We start from the raw sequence: 23,756 nt of genomic DNA, 5'->3' as shown, positions 1-23,756 counted from the left end.
AACAAATATAGCAGTCCTCGTGATTCAAAATGATATTGTACTGGAATAAAGGACAGGCGATGCTGAAAGTCCATTTTTTCTCAATACAACATATACTCTGCTCAAATAGTATTTCTTACACAAAACACTATACCTTCTGCATTGAGATGAACTGTCTCCATGGGTCCAATGAAGGCATACCGCATTCCCAGTCCTTCTGACATCACAAGATCAACATCTGCAACTGACAGAACTCCATCCTGCAGGGAACAATAATGTGCATATGCAGGGTTTTATTTTGCACTATATCATGTATGATGATATATAAATATATTCATGTGACACTACTATCTAACAAATACTGTGCCAGTACTGGGACATTTGGTATTGCATTATGGGAAAATGTGCATGCCTGTGAAAATTGACTGTTACCCCTTTTTAAAATTGGTTTACTTTTGAAAAGTCATGGTTCTTGTCTTTACCATGGTTAAGAAATTATGATTTACATGAAAACATAACTAACAGTAGTATAGGTATCTGATATTTAGTTTAGAGAAAGGGCTGAGAGGTCAGTCACAGTATTTTATTTGTCCTAGTTTTTTAGTTTACAGTAAGGGCTGCAAGAGGCAGGTTGTGCTCTCTGTCCTGCACTGACAAAGCTCTTGGTTGGGTGTGGATTTATTTTTTATTTTTTGTCAAGAAGTTTTATATAAAGAACCTGCTAACTTCTGCATCTGCTACTCCCACCGTTAGCCAGCTTTGACCACACGGCTACACTTCCACAGTATAAGTAACTATTTTACTTTAATGGATATTTATAAGGGCATGTTTATTAGATTGTCATGGGTAGTACTTACAAAGAAACAAATTAACTATTTGAATAAAACAACTACTTGAAAATTACTAATAATACATGTAATTCATGGAAATAATCTTTATTAACTTGATAATTTATAACTTTTATGAATCGATATTAATTAAATAAATTAACAAACTCTATAAAGTGTGTGTGTATATATTAGAAATCCTTCAGAATTACTAAATAATTACTGCAAAACACTCGAATAAATTAAAGAGAACGACCAATTGAAGAGAAAGAAACAAAGTCCAAATCTACTGCAGTTACTGAGTTTTCAAGGCTGACTGTTACCATGCTATTGTATAGCAATGCATATTTTCAACAGCCTGGCCCCCGTGTCTTGCATTTGCATTTCTTTGTAACCCTGGGTGCTACTTACACTTGACACATAGACTAATACATGCAAACAAGGAATGAGGTCCTTCTTTTACAGAAAACACTGTGCAGCCCATATTGTGGTAAGCATCCTATCAACATGTTTGTACACAGGAAGGATATTTCAAATTTCTATCAATAACGGTTACACAAGCTTTTTTCTGACAGACCAGGCACAGTATTTCATTAGTCCTGCAACATTTTTGTTTTTAAATGGATGTTCAGCTTTAAGTAATTTTACAGTTTTAGGTGTTTATGTTATTTATTACAAAAGTAACTTTTGAGCTTGATTGTCAATGGTGCCAAATGATGTGGCGATTCTGGAAATGAAAGCAGAGACCAGTCATTTCGAAAGCTGGAACCAACCCCAGACTCTGGCTTTTTTAACAGTTAAATGAAGAAACACAGTATAAGGCTCTTCCTTTCAGGCAGTTTTCATTGACATTTTCAGTAAGTCCCAAGGTGTTGGATTACCTAAATCGTGCAATTATACATCAACAAAATAATAGGAAGTCAGTATTCATTAGACTGCAAGAGTAATTTCCTCTCAAATTACTACAAGTTCAAATTACTCGATGGCTGTGTGGGTGAAATCAAAGCAAGCTAAATACAAATCAAGAAACAATGTTTCCTTTGTTGTTTATTTCAGGAACAACAGTCCAGTTATCTCTGGCCAGGTTTAACAGAATGACTAGGGTACACATCAAAAGGCGCTTTTCCACAGCATGGCATTCAAAAGGGAGACTGGGTCTGTTCTCAGCTGCTCTGCTTTCCAGAACTGGCCCTGATTCAAGGGCTCAAAAGACTGAAGCTGCTTCATGATCTGTGTAACAATGATCACAACTCCTGCTTCCACACACAATTCATAATTCTCTACCTCACTGTACCTTACCTGCACACTGGCTTTTCACTGATTAGAGCTAATGTTAAAGGGAAAAAAACTTCAAAATAACAAAAAATCGTGAATGTTCAATTACTGAAAATAATTAACAGTAATAATGATTACCTGGGTAATCTAAGACGGGATCCAATTATCTAAGTCCCTTATGCTAGGGTCATCACAAAGTGCTCAACCATAAGAAACAAACATTTTAAAATCTTAATCATAAGGTTTATATCCACCTCAGGTTACAGATGAGATGAGTTTGGTTTTCTTAACCTAGCACCCAGCGGTCATTAGTCCTTATTACAAAAGCATCTCACAATTCACTACAAGCGCCTGTCTTTGCTTGAGAGAGGCCCATGCCTGACTGGGATGTGCAGGTCATAACTGAAATGAGCTTGCAGAGCTATGAGAAGAAGATCTCATGCTGTCAAATGTAAGAGATTTTGTGGCAGGGACAGCAGTACAATATTTCACCTTACCGAAAGATCCTCAATGAGAAAGCAGTCGCAATACAATGCTTTAGTTGTGTAGTAAGAGTTAAAGGGCAGCTTTAGTGGTAGGAGCCATTTGTGGAAGTGTGGTTTCTACAGTGATAACAACAGTATGAACCACTGGACAGATGTAATCCATTCCAGTGCAAAAGTGACATATCAGATTTAGGTAAAGTAATATTTATTCCAAATTCAAATGACCATTGCTAGAAATGATTGAAAATGGTTCTACATTTTTCAATCAGGGTAATATAATACTTTTATAATGCTATTTCAATTATATTTCATGCCAACTTTTGGAGGGGCACCGTTTCAAGGATTAAAGGTTGCTACGTTCATTTTACTTCCGATTTATAAAGCACTTAATGGTGTGGCACCAGATTATACCAAGGGGCTCCATATGATTTAAGATCAGCTGCTGTGCCCCCCACAGGTATATGCAAAAAGGGAGAGAGAGATTTCAGTTACTGTGAAGTGCACTGCTACCTCATATTAGAAGTGCTAAGTCAGTTAATGGTATTCAGTCAAAAGCAAAAACATAACTTTATAGGCTGGCTATTTTAAATTTACTTTTAAATTGTTTTAAAATGTGTCACTTTTTTTTTTCTTTTCTATTACAGTATACCACCACACTGTCTTTATTTTTGATCTTGCTTTCTCTTCACTCTGTTTCTGTATACACATGTATTTTACTGTGAACTAAAATTGTACTTTGCTGCTATCTCTCATTAATTACCGTGAAATAGTATAGAAAGTTCATCTTAGTGTTACTATGAACTGATTAGAGTATTTCATAGCTTTATGTCACTATCATATTTAACCACAAAATACCAAACCATTTCCAGCAGCACGTGTGACCTCAAACACACAAAAACAAATTAAGAAGTACTATCAATTTTCCCCTCCTCTGGTCATTATACTTATTGCTATTACGGTATTCATTCAATTAGAAGACAAATCAATTTGCTGATTGTTTATGACTTTCCACATCAATAGGCTGCAGGACAGTAATGCAAGCCCAGCTGACATAGGACTAGATTCTCAAAGCGCATTACTCTAGGTGGTCATTATTTTGTTGAGTTCAGGAAGGAAAAACACACCCATGAGTGTTAACCAAACTAAATCACAAGCCACACACTGAAAAAAAGAAAGCGCTCCCAACGCCAAAGTCGAGTGAAGACCAACAGGTCACTTTTATTTACAAAACAGGCTAAGACAGATGACAAACTGTGCAGAATGAAATCAACTAAGGCATTCAAGGACTTTTCAGTAGTTTTAAGTTGTTTCTTGTTTGTTTTATAATTGTAATTAATTGATTATGCCCCAATTGGAGTAAATAGCTTTGAGAATTTAGCGTATTAAGATCTCCCTGCTTTGTCCTAAAAACTATCCTCACAAGACTTTTCTTTAATATAATTTGTTAACTAGTCATTTTCTTCTCTAGATCATTATGTGTATTTCAGTCATGTTTAAGAAGCATTGGCTTGCACACATACTCCGTTTGTAGATAGAAAGAGACTACATTGTTTTTATAGAACCCGTTTCTTCATTTAGGAGGAATGCCCAAATGATTAAAAAAGAATTTAGGCTTTGCAAACAGCTCTTGGCGTATCCTTGAACACAAGGATCATGCTGAATATAACTGTTTTTACCTTTAACTGTGTCTCTTGTTTTTTAACCTTTGTATTGTAACATTCCGTCAGGGATTTGTCTTTAGTTGGCTTCCTGGTGCTGTTGGTGTTATACTGAAAAGCTGATTGGAACTTTGCTGTCTGGACAAACAGGTTTGTTGATGGAATGTATTTTTGACACACGGATGGAGGCTGGGTGTGGTGGCTCCCTCATTGTCCCCAAGCAATACTTTGAGAATTAGTATTGTTATTTTTTTTGTTTGTTTATATCCCAATATGTCTTCTCAACCACAAGGGTCATAATTATCTGTACCAGCAGTGCATCACACTTACCACTGACTTTTGTGGCATAGTTTTGGCTTCCTCTTAATCGTTACAATAACACATCTTCCACTGAGCAAGCTTGTTAGTTTAATGTTACATACCATGGGATGTCACATATGTGCAAAAGGTTGCAAGTATGTCAGAAAATAAGTCATCCAGAAAGTCATCCGTCTTTTGGATGAGACGTAAAACCGAGGTCCTATTGTGAGTCTCTGTAAGTTGCTGTGGATATAAGCGTCTGCTGAATGAATGAATGAATTAATGAATGAATGAATGTGCGGCTGTATTGGTGGGAATACACAGTTCTATTGCTGTTTATTCTAAACAAGTAGGTCAAACTTATTATTTGTGTTCTACAAGGGTTTTGAACTTTCAAATGAATGGGTATTGGGTCCAGATGGAATAATTTAGGTAATTCCTAATTTTACAGTGTTTAAGAACTATGTTCAACAGAAGGTGATTTAGGGCTGGACCAAATCAATCCCCGATCGCTCTTGCATTTGGGCTTCATAATGTTTCTGTGTAGGCCAACATGTTGAAGTGCTTTACGAGAGTAACCAAATGTTAAAAACTAAAAGTTAATATCTTTAAAGTGGTTAAAACATTCATACGTTCTTTATTAGTATTCTAGTTTGTTTACATTTGCAAGTCTTGAGTTTGATCGAAGTTCAGTGTAGTGGAGCCCTGTATCTTTAAGAAATTAATAATGTGAACAGAAGCAGGTGACGTTACAGATGATGCGCGAGTATGTCCATGGACTTAAAAATAAAAATGCACTGTAGTCGTAGCTTACTACAAAGATAAGAAATAAAAGGAAATATAGCTAAAAAGCTTTACCATCACTGAAAGAGACACTGCTCCACGGCCAGCTCTCCAAGAGCAGAAAACAGTTTATTGTTTGTACGTATTAATGAAATAATACGTATTGCTTTATTAAAAAAAAAAGTAGTAGGCTAAAGAAGAGAACAGTCTTGTGCGTGTTTCGTTTAACGGTGCAACAAACACAACATATATTATGATAATATTTGATACTGTAAATTATTCATTCTAAATTATTCAGTGTTGTGTGCAAGGGTTCAATATATAAGGCATGTACTGGTTTTTGCAAATATCAGGATGTTTAGTGTTATTTTTTTTTACTATTTGCTTAATACGAGATCACTTTAGACATCGAAGTTGACTATAAAATCCAGTAATGTGAAAGTCTTGCAATGTGATTTATAACTAGAATTGAGTAGATTTTGTCAGGCGATAGCAAACCACTCCCCCTTCTCAACCCACTTGTAGTCACCAAGCGATAGCTGCTTTTTGAAGGGTGAAAGGGCTTGTTTTGGTTCCGTGAGATTTCGCTGCTAAGTGCTAACTTTGATTTGGTCCGGACCTTAGTCTGTAGATGTATAGTAGTACAGATCTTCATATTATGAGGATTTTTATTTTTTTTATATATATATATATATATATATATATATATCTATATATATATATATATATCTATATATATATATATATATATATATATATATATATATATATATATATATATATATATATATATATATATATATATATAATATAGATATATATATATAGTCACACTGTGGTTACTTGTTTAAAACTGTGTTCTCATAACACATGAAAATCTGCTTTTAGTCATTTGGGACATAATTGAAAAACAGGGTGCTAACATTACAAAAACCTATAATCTTCATTTCCTCAGCCAATAAGGTTAGTAAGTAACATGTAAAGTGTTTAATTAAGACAATTGAAGTGATCTACAAGGACAGTGGTCAAATGTAGACAGTTCCAGTGAAATCTCCTACATTAGCAATAAATGATGGTTAATGAGATTATGAGGACATCATATGGTAAAGAATCAGTACCCGAGGTTTCACCACAAGAGGATCACAAGAAAAAAAATGGTTTGTGCATACTTCAGGTTGTTTGTATAACTGAGAACCTCCACATTGAGCACACATTTAGAACTTCAAAAACTACAGCCTGAAGACACTCGAGGGAATCTAGCTACAGTCAAATTAACTCTTGATATTTCTATTTTAAAAAGGAGGAGTGCCTGCTGAGCTCAGGAATGATCTGCACTTGGCCAGAGCAAACAGTGTACCACCCTGAACAAAAATGTTCACGACTGAAAGACAAACTACTGAAGGCAAACCTACAATCAGGAACACAATTCATTTAAATGTAATTCAACCTTGGGTTGGCACTACACGTTTAATATTTAACTTTTAAACACTCATAAGAAGTTCAGTAGTAGCAAAAAGAAACATTATTTTAAACTAAAATGATATTCCCTCACCACAACAATTTCTCACAATAGCTCAGGATAACTAAAAGTCAGTGGACGCCTTCTGATCCCATAAGCAAGCCTTTTTATACCAAGGATGTCAACAAGCCTCTGGAGGACAAACGCCAGCATTGCAGGTGACTGCTTGAGCTCCCCAAGAGCGACAAGAGGAAAAACAATCCCTGCCCGTTTTGCCTACCTAACCCGCAGAAGCACCAGAGCCAATGAGATGCTCCCTTTGGAATCCCCAATGAAGACCTGCAGGTTCACTTTACATTCACCCCAAAAACACACAGGACTTACTGAACAAATAAAAATATTACAGTTTAGGCAAAGTAGATATGTGTTTTCAATCAAAGGCTTGGCTTTTCGCTAATGCACTTTTTTTTTTTTTTTTTAAATTTGAGTCGAACTCCCCAATTTCTTTTTAGTACTTTTTTTTGTTTATTTTATTATTTCTTAATGTAGCACTATTGAGTTTATAGTTTAATGTTTAATAGTTATGGATGATTCTAGTACTTCTGAAGTTATAATATTTTTAATTTTCTCTACTGTATTTTATACCTTGCTATTCTCTGTTTTGAATAGTTTTAATCACATATGTTCTGGTAAACCCATTGTCAGGCTGATGTAACAAATGCTTTAAAAGGTTTTAAAGATCAGGGTTCACATAAGCTGAACTCAAAAACATCACGTACCATTTTGAAACTTACACTCATGAGTCTTTCTTGCAAGATCAAAGTCTATCAGTGCTTAATTATTACACATATTGGAATTTAAAGAACATTTAAAGAACACCAAAACTTTTGCATTACCCTACAGAATTAACATATTTTGCTTCATAAAGTCGATTGAAACCTGCTGAATAATGCTACGTTAACATATTGAATTACACACAGTTTTGTAGTTTTCCATACACTTAACTAAAAACTGGCAAAAACTGAATATATATATATTATATAGTATATACTATATATACACAGCTCTGAAAAAAATTAAGAGACCACTGCAAAATTATCAGTTTCTCTGGTTTTACTATTTATAGGTATGTGTTTGGGTAAAATGAACATTTTTGTTTTATTCTATAAACTACTGACAACATTTCTCCAAAATTCCAAATTAAAATATTGTCATTTAGAGCATTTATTTGCAGAAAATGACATCTGGTCAAAACAACAAAAAAGATGCAGTGTTGTCAGACCTCAAATAATGCAAAGAAAATAAGTTCAGATTCATTTTTAAACAACACAATACTAAAGTTTTAACTTAGGAAGAGTTCAGAAATCAATATTTGGTGGAATAACCCTGATTTTCAAGCACAGCTTTCATGCGTCTTGGCATGCTCTCCACCAGTCTTTCACATTGATGTTGGGTGACTTTATGCCACTCCTAGCGCAAAAATTAAAGCAGCTCGGCTTTGTTTGATGGCTTGTGACCATCCATCTTCCTCTTGATCACATTCCAGAGGTTTTCAATGGGGTTTAGGTCTGGAGATTGGGCTGGCCATGACAGGGTCTTGATCTGGTGGTCCTCCATCCACACCTTGATTGACCTGGCTGTGTGGCATGGAGCACTGTCCTGCTGGAAAAACCAATCCTCAGAGTTGGGGAACATTGTCAGAGCAGAAGGAAGCAAGTTTTCTTCCAGGACAACCTTGTACTTGGCTTGATTCATGCGCCCTTCACAAAGACAAATCTGCCCGATTCCAGCCTTGCTGAAGCACCCCCAGATGAGTCCAATTTTCAGCTTTGCCCAACACCTGGTCATCTAATGGTTAGACGGAGACCTGGAGAGGCCTACAAGCCACAGTATCTCGCACCCACTGTGAAATGTGGTGGAGGATCGGTGATGATCTGGGGGTGCTTTAGCAAGGCTGGAATCGGGCAGCTTTGGCATGAATCAAGCGAAGTACAAGGTTGTATGTGTGTGTGTGTGTGTGTGTGTGTGTGTGTGTATATATATATATATATATATATATATATATATATATATATTGTAAGGTACCAGGGAGGGGGGTAAAATCCTTCCCTGTTAAAAACCTTGTGAGAATGCACATTTGGGTGTTATGGGGTTTAATTTGTAATTGTTTTAATGATTTAGTTAATCCTCTGCACCTGATCGTAATTATAAATTAGAGACAGGTGCAGGGTATTTAAAAGAGGCAGCCAGACTGATCGGGGCTGCTGAGTGAAGAGCCCGACTGCGTGTGTGTCCAGTCGTATTGAAGAGAGTGCTGAGAGAAGCCCGTTTTGGTGTTTGTCAGGTAAACGGCTTAGCCGTCCTGTGGTTTAGTGAGGAACCAGTCTATGTTTAGTCAGAGCTCCAAGAGGGAGCTAGGCATTTGTTTTGTTTTCATTTCTGTGTTTATTAAAAAGTGCGCGTCAGCGCCGTAAAAGATCAATTTTTGTGTCCTGGGTCTATCTTAAAGGGGCAACGAACTCCGTGAGTGCGAGGATCGTTTTACAATATATATATATATATATATATATAGGCACCTGAGTGTACTCCACGATGCTTTCAAATTAGACTTTACATGTAGAATCTACACAAACTAATCCACGTTGATAAAGTTAAAAAATGCATATAGAATATAAATAAGACTTACAGAGAAAAACAGATTAATCTCAGTTGCATACACCCCTTTGCTACTGCAGCCCTAAATCAGCTCGGGTCCATTTGTTTGAAAGGTCAGAAAATTAAGTTAAATGGTTTCAGCCTGTGTGTACTCAAAGTGGTTTAACTTGTATATAATTTCCCTCAGGTATAGAAAGACTTTCAAGCGGTAACTCACATAGTGATCCAACAAAGCAACCACGAAGACCAAGGAGCTTTTGAAAAACAAGTCAGGGATAAAGTGGTAGAGAGACACAGAGCAGGAGAAGGGTACAAGAAAATTTCAAAGGTGCTGATTATCCCTCTCAGCACAGTGAAGTCCATCATTAAGAAGTGGAAGATGCATTATACCACCCAGACAATACCCAGATCAGGTCGCCCTCCCAAACTGAGCAGCCGGGCAAGCAGGAAACTGTTTTGGGATGTCACTCTGAAGCCATCAATGACCTTGAGAGATCTGCAAAGTTCTGTGTCTCAGATGGGAGTCTGTGTTCACACATCAAGAATAAGCCGGTCCATACACAAAGCTGTCCTGCACGGACAAAAAGCATGTAGATGATACTGCAGACATGTGGAAAAAGGTTGCGTGATCAGACGAGACAGAAACTGAACTTTTCAACCTAAATTCTAAGCATTATGTCTGGAGCAAGCCCAACATCACCCAGTCAACACCATCCCAACTGTCAAGCATGGTGGTGGCAGCATCATGTTATGGGGATTCTGCAGGGACTGGGAAGCTTGTCAGGATAGAGAGGAGAATGGATGGTGCAAAGTACAGCCGAATCCTTGAGGAAAACCTGTCTGAGTCAGCCAAGACTGAAACTGGGAAGGAAATTCACATTTCAGCAGGACAATGACCCGAAGCAGAAAGCCAAAGCCACACTGGAGTGGCTGAACAAGATGACAATTATTATTCTTGAGTGGCCCAGTCAAAGTCCTGACTTGAACCCAATTGAAAATTTATGGCGAGACTTGAAGATTGCAGTCCATCAACAATCCCCAACAAAATTATCAGAACTGGAGCAATTTCCTGTTATACAGTATATATTAACTTAAAACACATCCTTATGCTAACACTTCCAGGCATGTCAAAGTTTGTAGATGGAGCTGTGCATCTGGTGTTTATCAGCTTACCACGTGCTGTGCACGTTAGTATAAGCGTTGGTCACAATTGGTAAATGTTTGAAACCACTGGCTTAGAGCACAAAGTACCTAATCAGGACGCATACATTTCTGAACCCATTTTATAATTCTTTATGAAGCGTTCACCAGCATCCAGTACACAGGTCAACCTTTCTGTTAATTCACCTACCTTGACAAGTCTCCAGGCCTCTGCAATGACTGCGTACTGTATGCGATTCAGGGCAAAGCCACCAATCTCCTGCCTTAACCTCACTGGGGACTGCCCGACCTCCTTCATCAATGAGTAGGTCCCATCCATCACTGCGGCATCAGTCTCTGGATGAGGCACCAGCTCAACTAGCTTCACATAGTAGGGGGGGGGTTCACCTAGGAATGGGGACACAAGCTTGCCATTTAGAAGGAGCACCATTCGAATCTTCTTGGTCTGCTGAAGACATTGAAAAATAAGTTTCTTCAGTTTTACTTAGATTTTATGATTGTGTGTTAATCTTCACCAACAGATTTTTGTTCCACAGCATAAAAAATAGCAAATGTCTGTCTATATTATTGATGAACAGTATTGGGTAAACTAAAAGAGGGTTCCACTAGGTTCCATTCCTTTTGTTTCTGTGCTACCCACTGACATTGTTTCATTCAAGACAACAGCGTGGTCATACCACTAGTCTGAGCTATCTAAATAAATAGGTGTCTGTTTTCAACTGTCAACATTGGCTGAGAAATATTTACAGCTTACAGTCAGTGTGTTTACATGGCCAGTAATATTCCACTAGTATTTGGAATACTGAATAATCCGAATATACAGTGCCTGTAGAAAGTCTACACCCCCTTGAACTTTTTTCACATTTTGTTGTGCCAGTGCCTCAGAATTCATGCATTTAAATGAGGATTGTTTTCCCCCACTTATCTACACACCATACTCCACACTGTTAAGGGGAAAACAGTTTTTATTGAGAAAAAAATTATATATTAAAAATACAAAACTGAAAGATCATAACTGGATAAGTCTCTGGATAAGTCTTCCATACTTGGTGGAAGCACCTTTGGCAGCAATTACAGCTGTGAGTATGTTGGGATTGGTCTCTAACAACCTTGCACACCTAGATTTGGCAATATTTGACCATTCTTCTTTACAAAACTGTTCAAGCTCTGTTAAGTTCCTTGGGGAGTGTTGATGGACAGCATTCTTCAAGTCATGCTACAAATTTTTGATTGGATTTAGGTCAGGGCTCTGACTGGGCCACTCAAGGACATTTACCTTTTTGTTCCTTAGCCACTCCAGTGTAGCTTTGGCTGTGTGCTTTGGGTCGTTGTCATGCTGAAAGGTGAACTTCAGTCCCAGTTTCAGCTTTCTTGCAGAGGGCAGCAGGTTTTCCTTAAGGACTTCTCTGTACTTTGCTCCATTCATTTTCCCTTCTATCCTGGCAAGTGCCCCAGTCCCTGCCGATGAGAAACATCCCCATAACATGCTGCTGCAACTACCATGCTTCACAGTAGGGATGGTGTTCTTTGGGTGATGCACTGTGTTGTGTTTGCGCCAAACATAATGCTTTGCATTTAGGCCAAAACGTTCCATTTTAGTTTCGTCAGGCCACAAAACTTTTTGCCACATGGCTACAAAATCTCCTGGCTGTTTTTTTGGATAGTGCAAATGGGATTCAAGGTGGGCTTTCTTGAGTAATGGCTTGCTTCTTGCCATCCTACCATACAGGCCAGATTTGTGGAGTGCTTGGGATATTGTTGTCATATGCACACTTTGACCAGACTTGGCCATAAAAGCCTGTAGCTCTTGCAAAGTTGCCATTGGGCTCTTGGTAGCCTCTCTGATCAGTCTCCTTCTTGCTTGGTCATCCAGTTTGGAGGGACAGCCTGATCTAAGCAGGGTCTCCACTTCTTAATAATCATCTTGACCGTGCTCCAAGGGAAATTCAAGGCCTTTGATATATTTCTACCCATCCCCTGATATGTGCCTTTCAACAAAGTTCTTTTGAAAGCGCCTTGGTGCTCATGGTTGAGTCTTTGCCTTGAAATACATTACCCAGCAGAGGGAACCTACGGGAATGGCTGAAAACTTTAAAAACAGCATTCTGCTTGTGGTTAAATACAATTTATTAGTCTGACAGCTCCGCACCGTGCTAGTCGTTTAGTAATAACAAACAAGTAGATTTTTAGACACGACAAAACAAACAAAACACTCACGGTAATTTCACAGTACTCCTTTTCGGTTTCAGCTTAACCATAACAAAGAAACAAATTACCTCGCTATGTCCCCTTAAGTCACGCCCACTTGGTTAGCAATCTGAGGTTGCCACATCGCTTCCCTTCCGGGTCGATGACTTGGTGTACCGTAGCTCTGCCCTCTTTCTAGACGGCCGACTTCCACCTAACCCTGGGAATGAATTGTCAGACCATCCAGTCAGGTGCACTCTGCTCCCTTTACACAGCGCCCTCACAGGTCGGGAGGGAGATTCATTATTTCTCTGTCACAAACTGTCTCCTTGTTACATTAATAAAGTGTGCATGACTGTGTGAACACATTGCATTGAATTAAGACCCGCAAGTATCTAAACAATCTCAAATATTAGATTCCATATCTGAAAAAACAAAAACAAATAACAAAAATGTAAACATCCACACCACCAGCTCTTTACAAAAAACAAACTATTCTACTACAATCAGCGCTCTTTTGGTTTGCAGTGGGAAGCAAGGTACGCATGCGTTAATGGCATAAAAGAAATATTCTGTTTACCATGGAAACGCAGAATATAAAGGAATAAGAGAATTCTGCTTACATGTATACAGAGCATTCGGAATAATCTAGTATTCCAAATACCTAACGTTCTGAATACTTGTGCCATGTAAACATATTGAGTGATTAGCTTGTCATAAATAAATAAGGTAGGGTGTCTATTTCCTTATGAAAAGTAGAGTTAGTGGACTGATAATGGATTGTTCCTTCTAACAGGTTTTGAACTCCTTGCATTAAACTCTGCTCCACAAACCTCTTGATCTGTTGATTTGAGAGAACATGAGCCAAAAATAAGAATCCAGCTCACACAGAACTGAGTTTTCCAGTCCATCCACATTTTTGAAAAAAAGTATTTAGTAACTAGTAAGTACTGTACTCTATGGTAAAGTAAGATAGGATTGTATGTGGAAGTGTCTGTTTGAAATGTTTCCATAAAAGTTTTTGAAATGTGTGCATTTTATGCACATGAGGTGAAGGACAATGAAACCACTCTCCAATGCACCTCAATCCTAACCCAAGCCCGTCTCACACACAAATGCCGCTACTGAGTCATCTCAGACGTTTAAAATATTCTTTACAATACCCAGTCACACAGCAGGAAACTGCACATCATAACCCATTCACACAGCACAAAACTGCGCATCATAACCCATTCACACAGCACGAAACTGCACATCATAACCCACACACAGCACGAAACTGCACATCATAACCCATTCACACAGCACGAAACTACACATCATAACCCATTCACACAGCATGAACCTGTGCATCATAACCCATTCACACAGCACGAAAGTGCACATCATAACCCATACACATAGCATGAAACTGCACATCATAACCCATTCACACAGCATGAAACTGCACATCATAACCCATTCACACAGCACGAAACTGCACATCATAACCCATTCACACAGCACGAAACTGCACATCATAACCCATTCACACAGCACGAAACTGCACATCATAACCCATTCATACAGCACGAAACTACACATCATAACCCATTCACATAGCACGAAACTGCACAATCTATGCCGGTATAATACCTTCATAATCCTTTCACAGAGCCAAAGGGATCACGTGACTACAACTTTCAAACCTGTCAGTCAACAGATCGTAAACTAATGTAAAAATCTACAATAGAATAGGTCCATTTAAAATCTTATTAAAATATGTTTTCAGTTTATGTCTAACTATAATCGTTTTCCTACACATTCATTGATGAATAAGCATTTGTAACTAAATTCTGTGTGGGGAAAAATGACTCGAAGTATAATAATCTTAGGCTTAAACAAAAAGTGATGACATAGTAGTGATGCATCATATATACAGTAGCAATAATTACAATGTAATGCAATAACACCTTAGGATCTGCAAATATAAGTACAAAACAGTACTAAAGGTCACAGAAGACCTTTTCTTACAAAGTTGCTTGTCAAGTTCTGAGGAGGAGGAGCCATTCAGGACATTTAAGAAATAATCCTGAGTGGATATTTTCAGCTTTACTGAAGGTTAGCACATTTCCTTTAATTACACAATGTTCACGTGACTGCGTAATGGAAACTTATACTGTTCTTTGTATTTCTTAACGCACCAACATATAAAAATAGGAAGACCTATTTTCAACATGAAATGCATTGTTAAGTAGTATTTAGTGAAGTATTATTGTACAATAAGACCATTCTGACCCCACAGAGGATGCCAGGCACTTCCCATCAGAATGTCACCTTTAAACTCCTATCCTGAAAATACAGTCAAACAAATTAGTCAAACAATCAAACGACTTTTCCTGTAAAATCTAAAGGAGGTTTACTGAGGGACTTCATTCTGAAATGCTAATGGGCAGAGGGAACATAGAAGCAGAATAGAGAGGAATAAGCAACATTTAAACCAAAACTTTAGTCAATATTCTGTGTACAGCTAGATTGGGCTATATTTTCAAAGTGTTTTTTAATATTTCTTGAAAGGAGAAAAATGTGTCTTAACAAAAACACAAGTTTGTAAGAGAACTTGGATTATATTATTTCATTGATTGATGATAGTTCTTAAAAATTAGCAGTCATTTGACCTCTTTCAAAAAATAGTTAATTAAAGACTGGAGTAAATTATTGACAATAAGACTGGAGTAAATGCTTTGAGTCAGATGAGCTTTAAGTAATTTCAATCTCCCTTGACTGTCACTCTCTCTCCATCTCCTTCTGCTAAAAACCTAGGTGTTATTCTTGACCCCACCCTCTCCTACAATCAACACATCTCCTCCTGGTCACGCACCTGCCACTTCTTTCTCAGCAACATCTACCAAATTTGTTTTTCTCACTACCTATTCCACCCCTCCTGGTCCAAGCTCTTGTACTTTCCAAACTGGACTACTGTAACTCTCTCCTTGCTGGTCTCCCTGCCTTGCTATCCACCCCCTTGAGCTCATTCAAAATTCTGCTGCTAGTCTTGTATTCTCCCAACCTCGCTACTCTCATGCTACCCCTCTGCTTCGCACCCTCCACTGGCTGCCTATCTCTGCTCGCATTCAATTCAAGACCCTTGTTCTTGTCTACCGCTCTCTTCACCACGCTGCCCCCTCCTTCCTCCAATAAAGGCATCTGTCAGATACATAAATACAAATAAATAAAAGAACTAAAGGCGGCATCATTTTAGCTTCTTACTAAAACCAGACTTAATATTATAAAAGAGACTGGGAACTGTAATGTGTTCTTATAGTGTCACGTGTCAACTTTAAATAATTATTTTCAGTATAAATTCTCATCGTAAGTATTTTTGTGTTGACACAGAACTAATCTTGGGTATTAGTTCTAAGAAGTCTGCATTTTTTGTGCTTACAAGGTATTTTAGTACACAGCATGCAAGGATAAGTCAAGACCATTGCAAAAAGAAGCAGTGGTTCCTTGTATATATGGTACAGTAAATATACAGAAGGAGACTGTGTCCAGAAGAAGAAAAAGTAACAGAAGACGTTAAGTAGCAACAGTTCACGCTCTCTTTGGAGAGTGAAAGCAAAGAATCCAAGGGTTCTATAAAAAAGAAGGAGAGCACTTTGATTCTGGTAATGTGGATAGACAAAAATAAGAGAGTTCATTAAAATAATTTTTAGCTCCAAAACGTAGTTGTCATACTGGGCTGTCTGCTGAGTCCACATACATATATCTCACTGGTTTGTGGTGCCTGAAATAAACATTTCTAGGGATGTTGCTTATAAAATGTGCTGTGGTATTGAGGAAAGTATACAGTATTTCTTCCACAATTGAGATAGTGTAGATTTCAGGGATCTCTATCTCAGTGGTGACCCACGCATGTTACATTTCCCCTGTTACACCTTCCAAAAGACTTCAGGAAACAACTAACCAGGGAGGTAAAGGATGGAAAGGGAATTGCAAAGCAGACATAAATATTAAGGGAGAGTAGAAAGGGTAGGGGGTTGATCCACAGGCTGGACATACACAGTTTCTGAAAATCTGGATATGGAAGGTAGGGAGCCCTTAGCAAACCTTTCAAAAAATAGATGAAGGAAAGAGATGACATGCCTAATATGCAAGGGGCCCAAAACAGTTCTCATAATCAGAACTGGTCTACACAGGAAATAAAAAAGGAAACACAAACATTCACGCATCCTGGCCTTCAAGTTAACAAAATGTAACCAGCAACATAAACCACCACGTTCTTCACACAGAGAATTTAAAGATAGGGATGTACTATACACAAAAGAAAGCAAAACAGTCAGAATACCAGTGTGTAAAGAAACACACGACACACACCTGTCTACACTACCAATACAGATTTTGGCCATGCGCTTTTAAAGATTTCAACCCAATAAGATTACTTTCATAGGGTTATTATGGTCACCGATAAGCAAATCTATTCATTATGACAGTACAGGATAGTAGCATGTTGAGACAATTTTTACTTTGTCATTGGTAGAAGACCTGGAAAGGTTACAGTTGGGAATGAAAAAGCAAAAATTCTCTGCATATCTGAGAAATCTAAAAAATTCTCTGCATATCTGATAGAAACAGACTTACAGAAGAATAAAAAAAAAAAAAAAAAAACAGTTTGTCCTAAATTTGTTCTACAAGTTTAACAGGAAACATTTTCTTCATAGTAAAGAACAGAATGAACAGTTGCGTAAGTTGTGTTTAGAATTTCAGGATCTTTTTTCAAGATTCTTACAATTGTTGTGGGGGGAGGGGGAGGGATACAAATGGAAAAATGTGGGGAATTTCTTGTATTGTTCTATTGTTGTTTGTTCCCCAAATAAAAGATTTGATGAAAAAAATGCCTCTTTTCCACTGTACAACCAAGCCCTCATGGTGCAGTTAAGGGGAGCCTGGGTTGTTTTTCCAGTGCACAGCCAAGCCATGCTACTGACGTTATAAGCAACGAAAGACAATTGTTACTAACTAACTCAGTTTGCCAAAATATGGTGTTAAAAAATTAATAGATCAACGGTACATCTGCATCTTGTATCGTGACATTTTGTAAATATATTTAGAAATGTCTTTATAATCCATACATTTTATTGAAGGTTATATGTTAGTGCTTGTTCTGATTTGTCCCGAGATCCACCAAAAATCGTGATCCATGTATTCGCCACCATTGCCCTTGATTAAAATGACCTCTAACAAAAGGAAAGAGATTTGTAGAATAAGTGATTTACCTAGGATATCAGGTTGAACCTGATGGAACAATCGAGACAAATCAATTAAACTGTTATGCCATCTATCATACTAACAGAGTTAGTGGGTTGCAATTATTCTCAACATTGTACGCAGAAATATCACAGACACGTACAATGTTGATTAAGAAAGATACACCCTGATAAGGCTATGCAGGAATTAACTGATAGGCTAAGCAAAGCCCAATGCCTTGTTTTTCACACACTGGATATGCTTCTCCCTAGACACAGGCTATATACAGACCATAGCTTTAGCGCAGTATTCTGCCAGAAATATGATGCTGATAACCAGATGGTTGCTTATGTCAGTGAGAGAATGAATTAGAAAAAAATATATTTTCACTGTGATAAAGCAGGCTAAAACTGAAATTTGTATTTAGTCCACTGAATTTTGCAGTCAGAAAATCAAAGCTGGCAATATATCTAGCAGCTGTAATAATAGTACTGTAGATACATGTACTTCAAGGGATATCAGGTCTTCTGGTAGCATATTGACTGTAGCTACAGTATACAGGTCACAGGTCAGCACAAGTCACCAAGATCTTACTGTCACTGTTACTAATGGGGTTGAACAAGAGCACAAACTGCAATGCAGCTTAACAGACCTGTATTGCTGGTCATTTTACTGTAACTGCCTCCCTACAAACATAGATCAATTTAGAGTGGACTATAAAGCTTTACTTCCGCCCAATTTCTATTTTACACTGTAGCTCCTTTTCATATTGTCTTCAAAAAAAGAGAAAAACCAAAACAATCAAACAAAATCCTCCCTTAAAACCCACCCACTCCGCAGGGAACCATACTAAAGAGTATTCAAGGTGAAGTGATATTATAGTTATTTTTATTATTTAAACAAGCTGTGTAAAAATGAGAAAAAGGAAGAACACACATACACGTGTGTGTGTGTGTGTATATACACACACACACACACACACACACACACACACACACACACACACACACACACACACACACACACACACACACACACATATACTGTGTTACTTCAAATTAAGGCCGCCCTCGAATTAAGGCCACTCAGATATCAGCTTTTTAATAGACGCCACCCTTGAATAAATGCCACTCTCAATAAACAAACTTAAATGTATTTTTTTTCTACCCCTGCTCAAAAAATAAGTTGCTTATCCTGTAAATGCCACGTGGAGCGCAAACAAGACCAAATGTGTCACTCCCATGAGAATAGCGTGCAGGAGCTTATAAGTGCATCTGCAAGGGTTAACACATTATTTTAATATGCTTCAGTTAATAAATAAGTTGACAATACAGTAGAGTTGTCTCTGTTTGCAGTTTTCATTTTCACTGGCAATGGCAGCAGTCAAAAATGGATGCCTGAGTATGTGAGGAGAATAAAACAAGGAGTTTCTAATGTTTTTTATTTGTTGGTGTTACAAGTTGTAAGGAAGTCTTATCAGGATTGGTATTAGTCAAAACTATCTATTTATTTATTGTACCTACACTTCTCAGATAATAATTCATATAACAGCGCTACACACCCGTGCTTGAAACTGGGGAAGATACTGTATATGATGTGATTTTAAATTTGCAGTGCAAGTTTTCCGATGTATATATGCTAGCTAGAGACGTTAGCATTGATGAGGGTTTGAAATGCTTCTGCTTTGATAATTTCACACAAAAAATAATTTCTAAAAAGTGATATGCCTGCACAAGTATTATGTTATTATAATGCTGCCACTGAAAAAAAAAAGTTATGAAAAAAAAATATTATGTTATGTTGTGGTCTATATTATAACGCTACAATTGTAAACACATTGTTGTTATTTTGTTATTTAATTTCTATTGAGATAATATATTTCGATTTTTCATAATAACAATACAAAAGAGTGTATTTTAAAAAATAAGGCAGAAATTGTTTTGAAAACTGTCCAAATTGCTTGTTTGAGGGCTAAGAATGAAAAAAAAAAGGATACATAACTGTCTATCTCTTCTCTGGAAAAGTACTGGCATGTTTGGGTGTTTGAAAGTAGGCGTTTTTATGAAGGCCAAATCTTTTCTGCAGCCTCTCAAAAAGGTGGCTTAGATAGGAAACAGCCTTTTCCATCCAGGAAATAAACTCAAAGAGGAGAGAGTTTACATGGGTGCAGGCCGAGCTATGTAATTTTATGAGCTCTGATTTTATTCTCTAATTGTAACAGAGATGCATCGATGAATGAAACGAGAACGTTTTTGAATCTTGCAAGTTAAATAAGCTAGGTCACTAACATGTGGTGAACCATATTCTGAATCTTCCAAATCTACTCAAGCTGTGGGAACTCTATCTTGCGGAAAAGACAAGAAGTGCTTATAAGATTCCACTGGATATTCATGCTGGCCAGGGGGTACTCCTTGAGGCATGCCAAACACAGCTTTTTTATATAGACTTGAATAAAAGGACTTGAATGTTTCATTGATTTTTGTTTGTGATCTGTAATAATGTTTTAGAGTTATGTTTTAGCTGATTAGCTAGTAAATGCTTGATTTTTCTCCAAATTCAAATAGTTTTTTTTCAAATACTCAAGCAAATAAATATCAGTTTTCAATGACACCAAGTTGTTAAGTTCAAACTTGTAAACGCCTGTGAATATCATTGGTAGAAGAGGGAAAGAGATACTGTCTAAATACTTGATATTATTTTCTAAGATTTCTCTCTTTTTCTAGCTATAATCTTTCCCCTGAGTACTACTTTGGCAGACTCCCATAGCAGAGAATGTGAGTAACCAGGGGTGTCATTAAACTCCAAAAAGCAGACCACTCCTTTGAAAAGAAAGTATTGAATTCTGATTCAAACAAAAGGGAGGTATTGCATGCATTTATGGTCTAAAGAAAAATATGAATAATCCCCTTTCATTAGGATAACATAACCGCCATGTATCTCCCAAAAAAGTTCAAATTATTACACCACAGCTTACCCAACAGACTTACACACACACACACACACACACACAGGCAGTACAGGACATGCCACACAAATGTACGAGTCAGTCAAAAACACAACTATATTCCTATGACTCGTTTGTATAAAAGCATTAACACACGGACTGATAGATACACTCCCTTATACTGTAAATATCCATTCTGGAATAGCTTTAAATTCCTTTTTTTTGTTGTTTTTGTTTGTTTAACTAGGGCAGTTTTAAACTATTGGGTAAGCTTGAAATTCAGTAGGTCAGAATCCTAAAAAATGCTATCCCTACTTACAGTAAAATGATGACTAAAGCACAATTAGTCTAACTAATTGGGTTCTAACCACACAAATGTGAAGCTCAATGACCGTTCTGTAAGACTACTGGTACCACACAAGTATGTCGTTTTACAGTTTAACAGTACAAAAAGCAAGGTCTTCTCGTGACTTTTTTGAAATGTGACAAATAAATAGCCACATAAAAGCAGCCCCATTTCCCCCCCCCAATCCTCTCATTTATACAAATGTATGCACTGTAGGGTGTTACAGCAATAATTGAGACACATTTTGGTTACATACAGTAAACAACTTATTTTAAATGTACAACTTATTTTTGTTGGCTCTTCGAGGGACATGACCTTTGGCCCCATGCTCAGGCACAACCAGATTACATAAATCCTCAGGGTTTGGGGAAACAGAGTACAGTTTACCACTTTTTTCTTTATTTTATTACACATGTATGCATTAATACCCTGTCTGTATTGTGTCTGTTCTAACCATTGTTACGACATATAAATATTCCTTGAATACAGTTCAACTTCAAAATGAAACAGTAAAGATTGATAAATTGGTCTCAGTGTTCTTAATAATTCAATTTGATGTACAATGCAGCCCTAACAGAAAAGCCCTTATCTTTGAATGGCATTGCTTAAACAGAGGTCCTAATGTCTTCCTAACAACCAGATGATATACTTATTGTTAAGTTATTCTGTGCTCTGTGGTCTCAGTTTCAGGCTTCATGGTTACAGAGGATCTGAATACTCATTTCATGACTGCTGGCCATTCTCCAGACACACACATACTGTACTGCAAATCCATTTCAATCCCTGCTAGTAACAAGCCACAGCCACATCCTTTTTACCAGCCAGGCAGTAAGTTACACTAGGTCAGTCCTAAGCAATGGCAGCAGGATTTCCTTTACACAGTATCTGCCTCCATGCGAATCAATATTTACATATTATACTATGAGAATGACGGGCTGAAGCATTCAATCAAAGTGCATATTCAGAACAATAAGCAAACACAAAACAAGGTGTGGTAATGGTTCAGGCCTCTAGCACTATTTCGTCATTTGATGTGCAAAATTGGTTTGATTCACATTGTAGGCAGAAAGCTAAATCATATAACAAAGAAGTTTCAGAAGTTGTTTTCAGGTTTTATGCTCAGGTATTTTTAAAGCAGTGTGTGTTACCAACTGACTGGTTTGAAAAAAGAGGCCTTAGATAGGAAGCATTCTGTTTGGATGCTTTCTATATTGATTCAAACTACCGTTAATCTCTTCCAGGGCTTACCTGTATGAAAGTAACTGTTCTAGCCAACCGGATCCAAAAAGTGACAGAAGAGCCTGTATTCTACTCTTCCCACATTATTATGACAATACTATTCCTTGACAGGAGCTTTAAGAACTTACACTGAGTACAAACTCCTGTTGGCAACTTCACTCAATGAAAGATAGAAGTCCAAGGGCAACAAATAGGGCGACAACAGCAGGCTTTGAAGATGATGTAGCAGATTACTTTAAATGTTGTTGCATTAACTCATTAATACAGATACCATTCCTTCATAGACAAATGTGGAGATACAGTAGCAGTTTTCAGTGGGATGCATTACACCTCTTGATGAAAGGCATTCTTTAATTTTATTTTAGAAATCGCAAGAGCAGCATAAAGTGTCCATCTATCTTTATATCCCCTTGTACTGTAGTGTTTTTAAAAGTGCTGAATGAAGAACACTCACAGGATGTGACACAATGCAACGCTTCTTGCGAGTCACTTGTAAGAACACATCTGTGGGTAGGAGACAGGAGGTTGAGCTGCTGAGGATGACATCTTCACCAACATGACTCTCCAAATTGTGGAAAATACCTTGCTTGGCAGTCAGGTCTTCATAAACACACTCCTGCAAACGACAAGACAAAAGTGTATATCATCAAAATAATAGCAAACATGTGCATATGTATGGCAGTGGTGCTTATACTGTATATATATATATATATATATATATATATATATATATATATATATATATATATATATATATATATATATATATATATAACATATTTAAACCACATATCTTATACCTACTGTATAAGTGTTTACTTAAAGTACCCCCGAAAGACTACAGAAGTTATCATGAGCTAGAGTAGAAGGGCAATTTATTCATGTGATCCTTAGGGGACAGAAGTAAAAAATATCAAAGCGAGTCAATCTGGGTAGAGCTGTTAGGTAAAAGCACTGAAGTTACAGACCCCCAGGTCAAAATAGAAATGATAGCAAATTATTATACAAAACAATTAGAAAAGCATGTAGGGGCAGGAATACTGTAATCAGGGGTAAGGCTACGATTTCGGCACAGTGATTTTTAGTACATTTCACGGGTGAGTTGCGGAAAAAACACAAAAATTCACAGAAAGGTCATCAAATAATCCAGCTTTACCTAAATCAACATACATACACAAGAGCTTTTAAATAGTACAACAAAACCAATAATATAAAGACTATTGTTTTTGACT

General features: G+C 37.3%; 1 protein-coding gene across 1 annotated transcript in view; it reads right to left on the bottom strand.

Annotated features, from left to right (window-relative positions):
* Positions 1 to 23,756, bottom strand: part of LOC121327669 (lambda-crystallin homolog) — a gene marked incomplete at its 5' end in the record, with an annotated part of 48,703 nt that overhangs the window by 5,567 nt on the left and 19,380 nt on the right. Inside the window, 3 exon segments of the mRNA XM_041271807.1 lie at positions 134 to 239; positions 10,773 to 10,969; positions 22,975 to 23,140. Of these exon segments, the coding sequence (XP_041127741.1) occupies positions 134 to 239; positions 10,773 to 10,969; positions 22,975 to 23,140 (469 nt within the window).

Source organism: Polyodon spathula, chromosome 15, assembly GCF_017654505.1.
Source record: "Polyodon spathula isolate WHYD16114869_AA chromosome 15, ASM1765450v1, whole genome shotgun sequence".
NCBI lineage: Eukaryota > Metazoa > Chordata > Actinopteri > Acipenseriformes > Polyodontidae > Polyodon > Polyodon spathula.
This window is presented reverse-complemented; position numbering and strand designations above follow the sequence as displayed.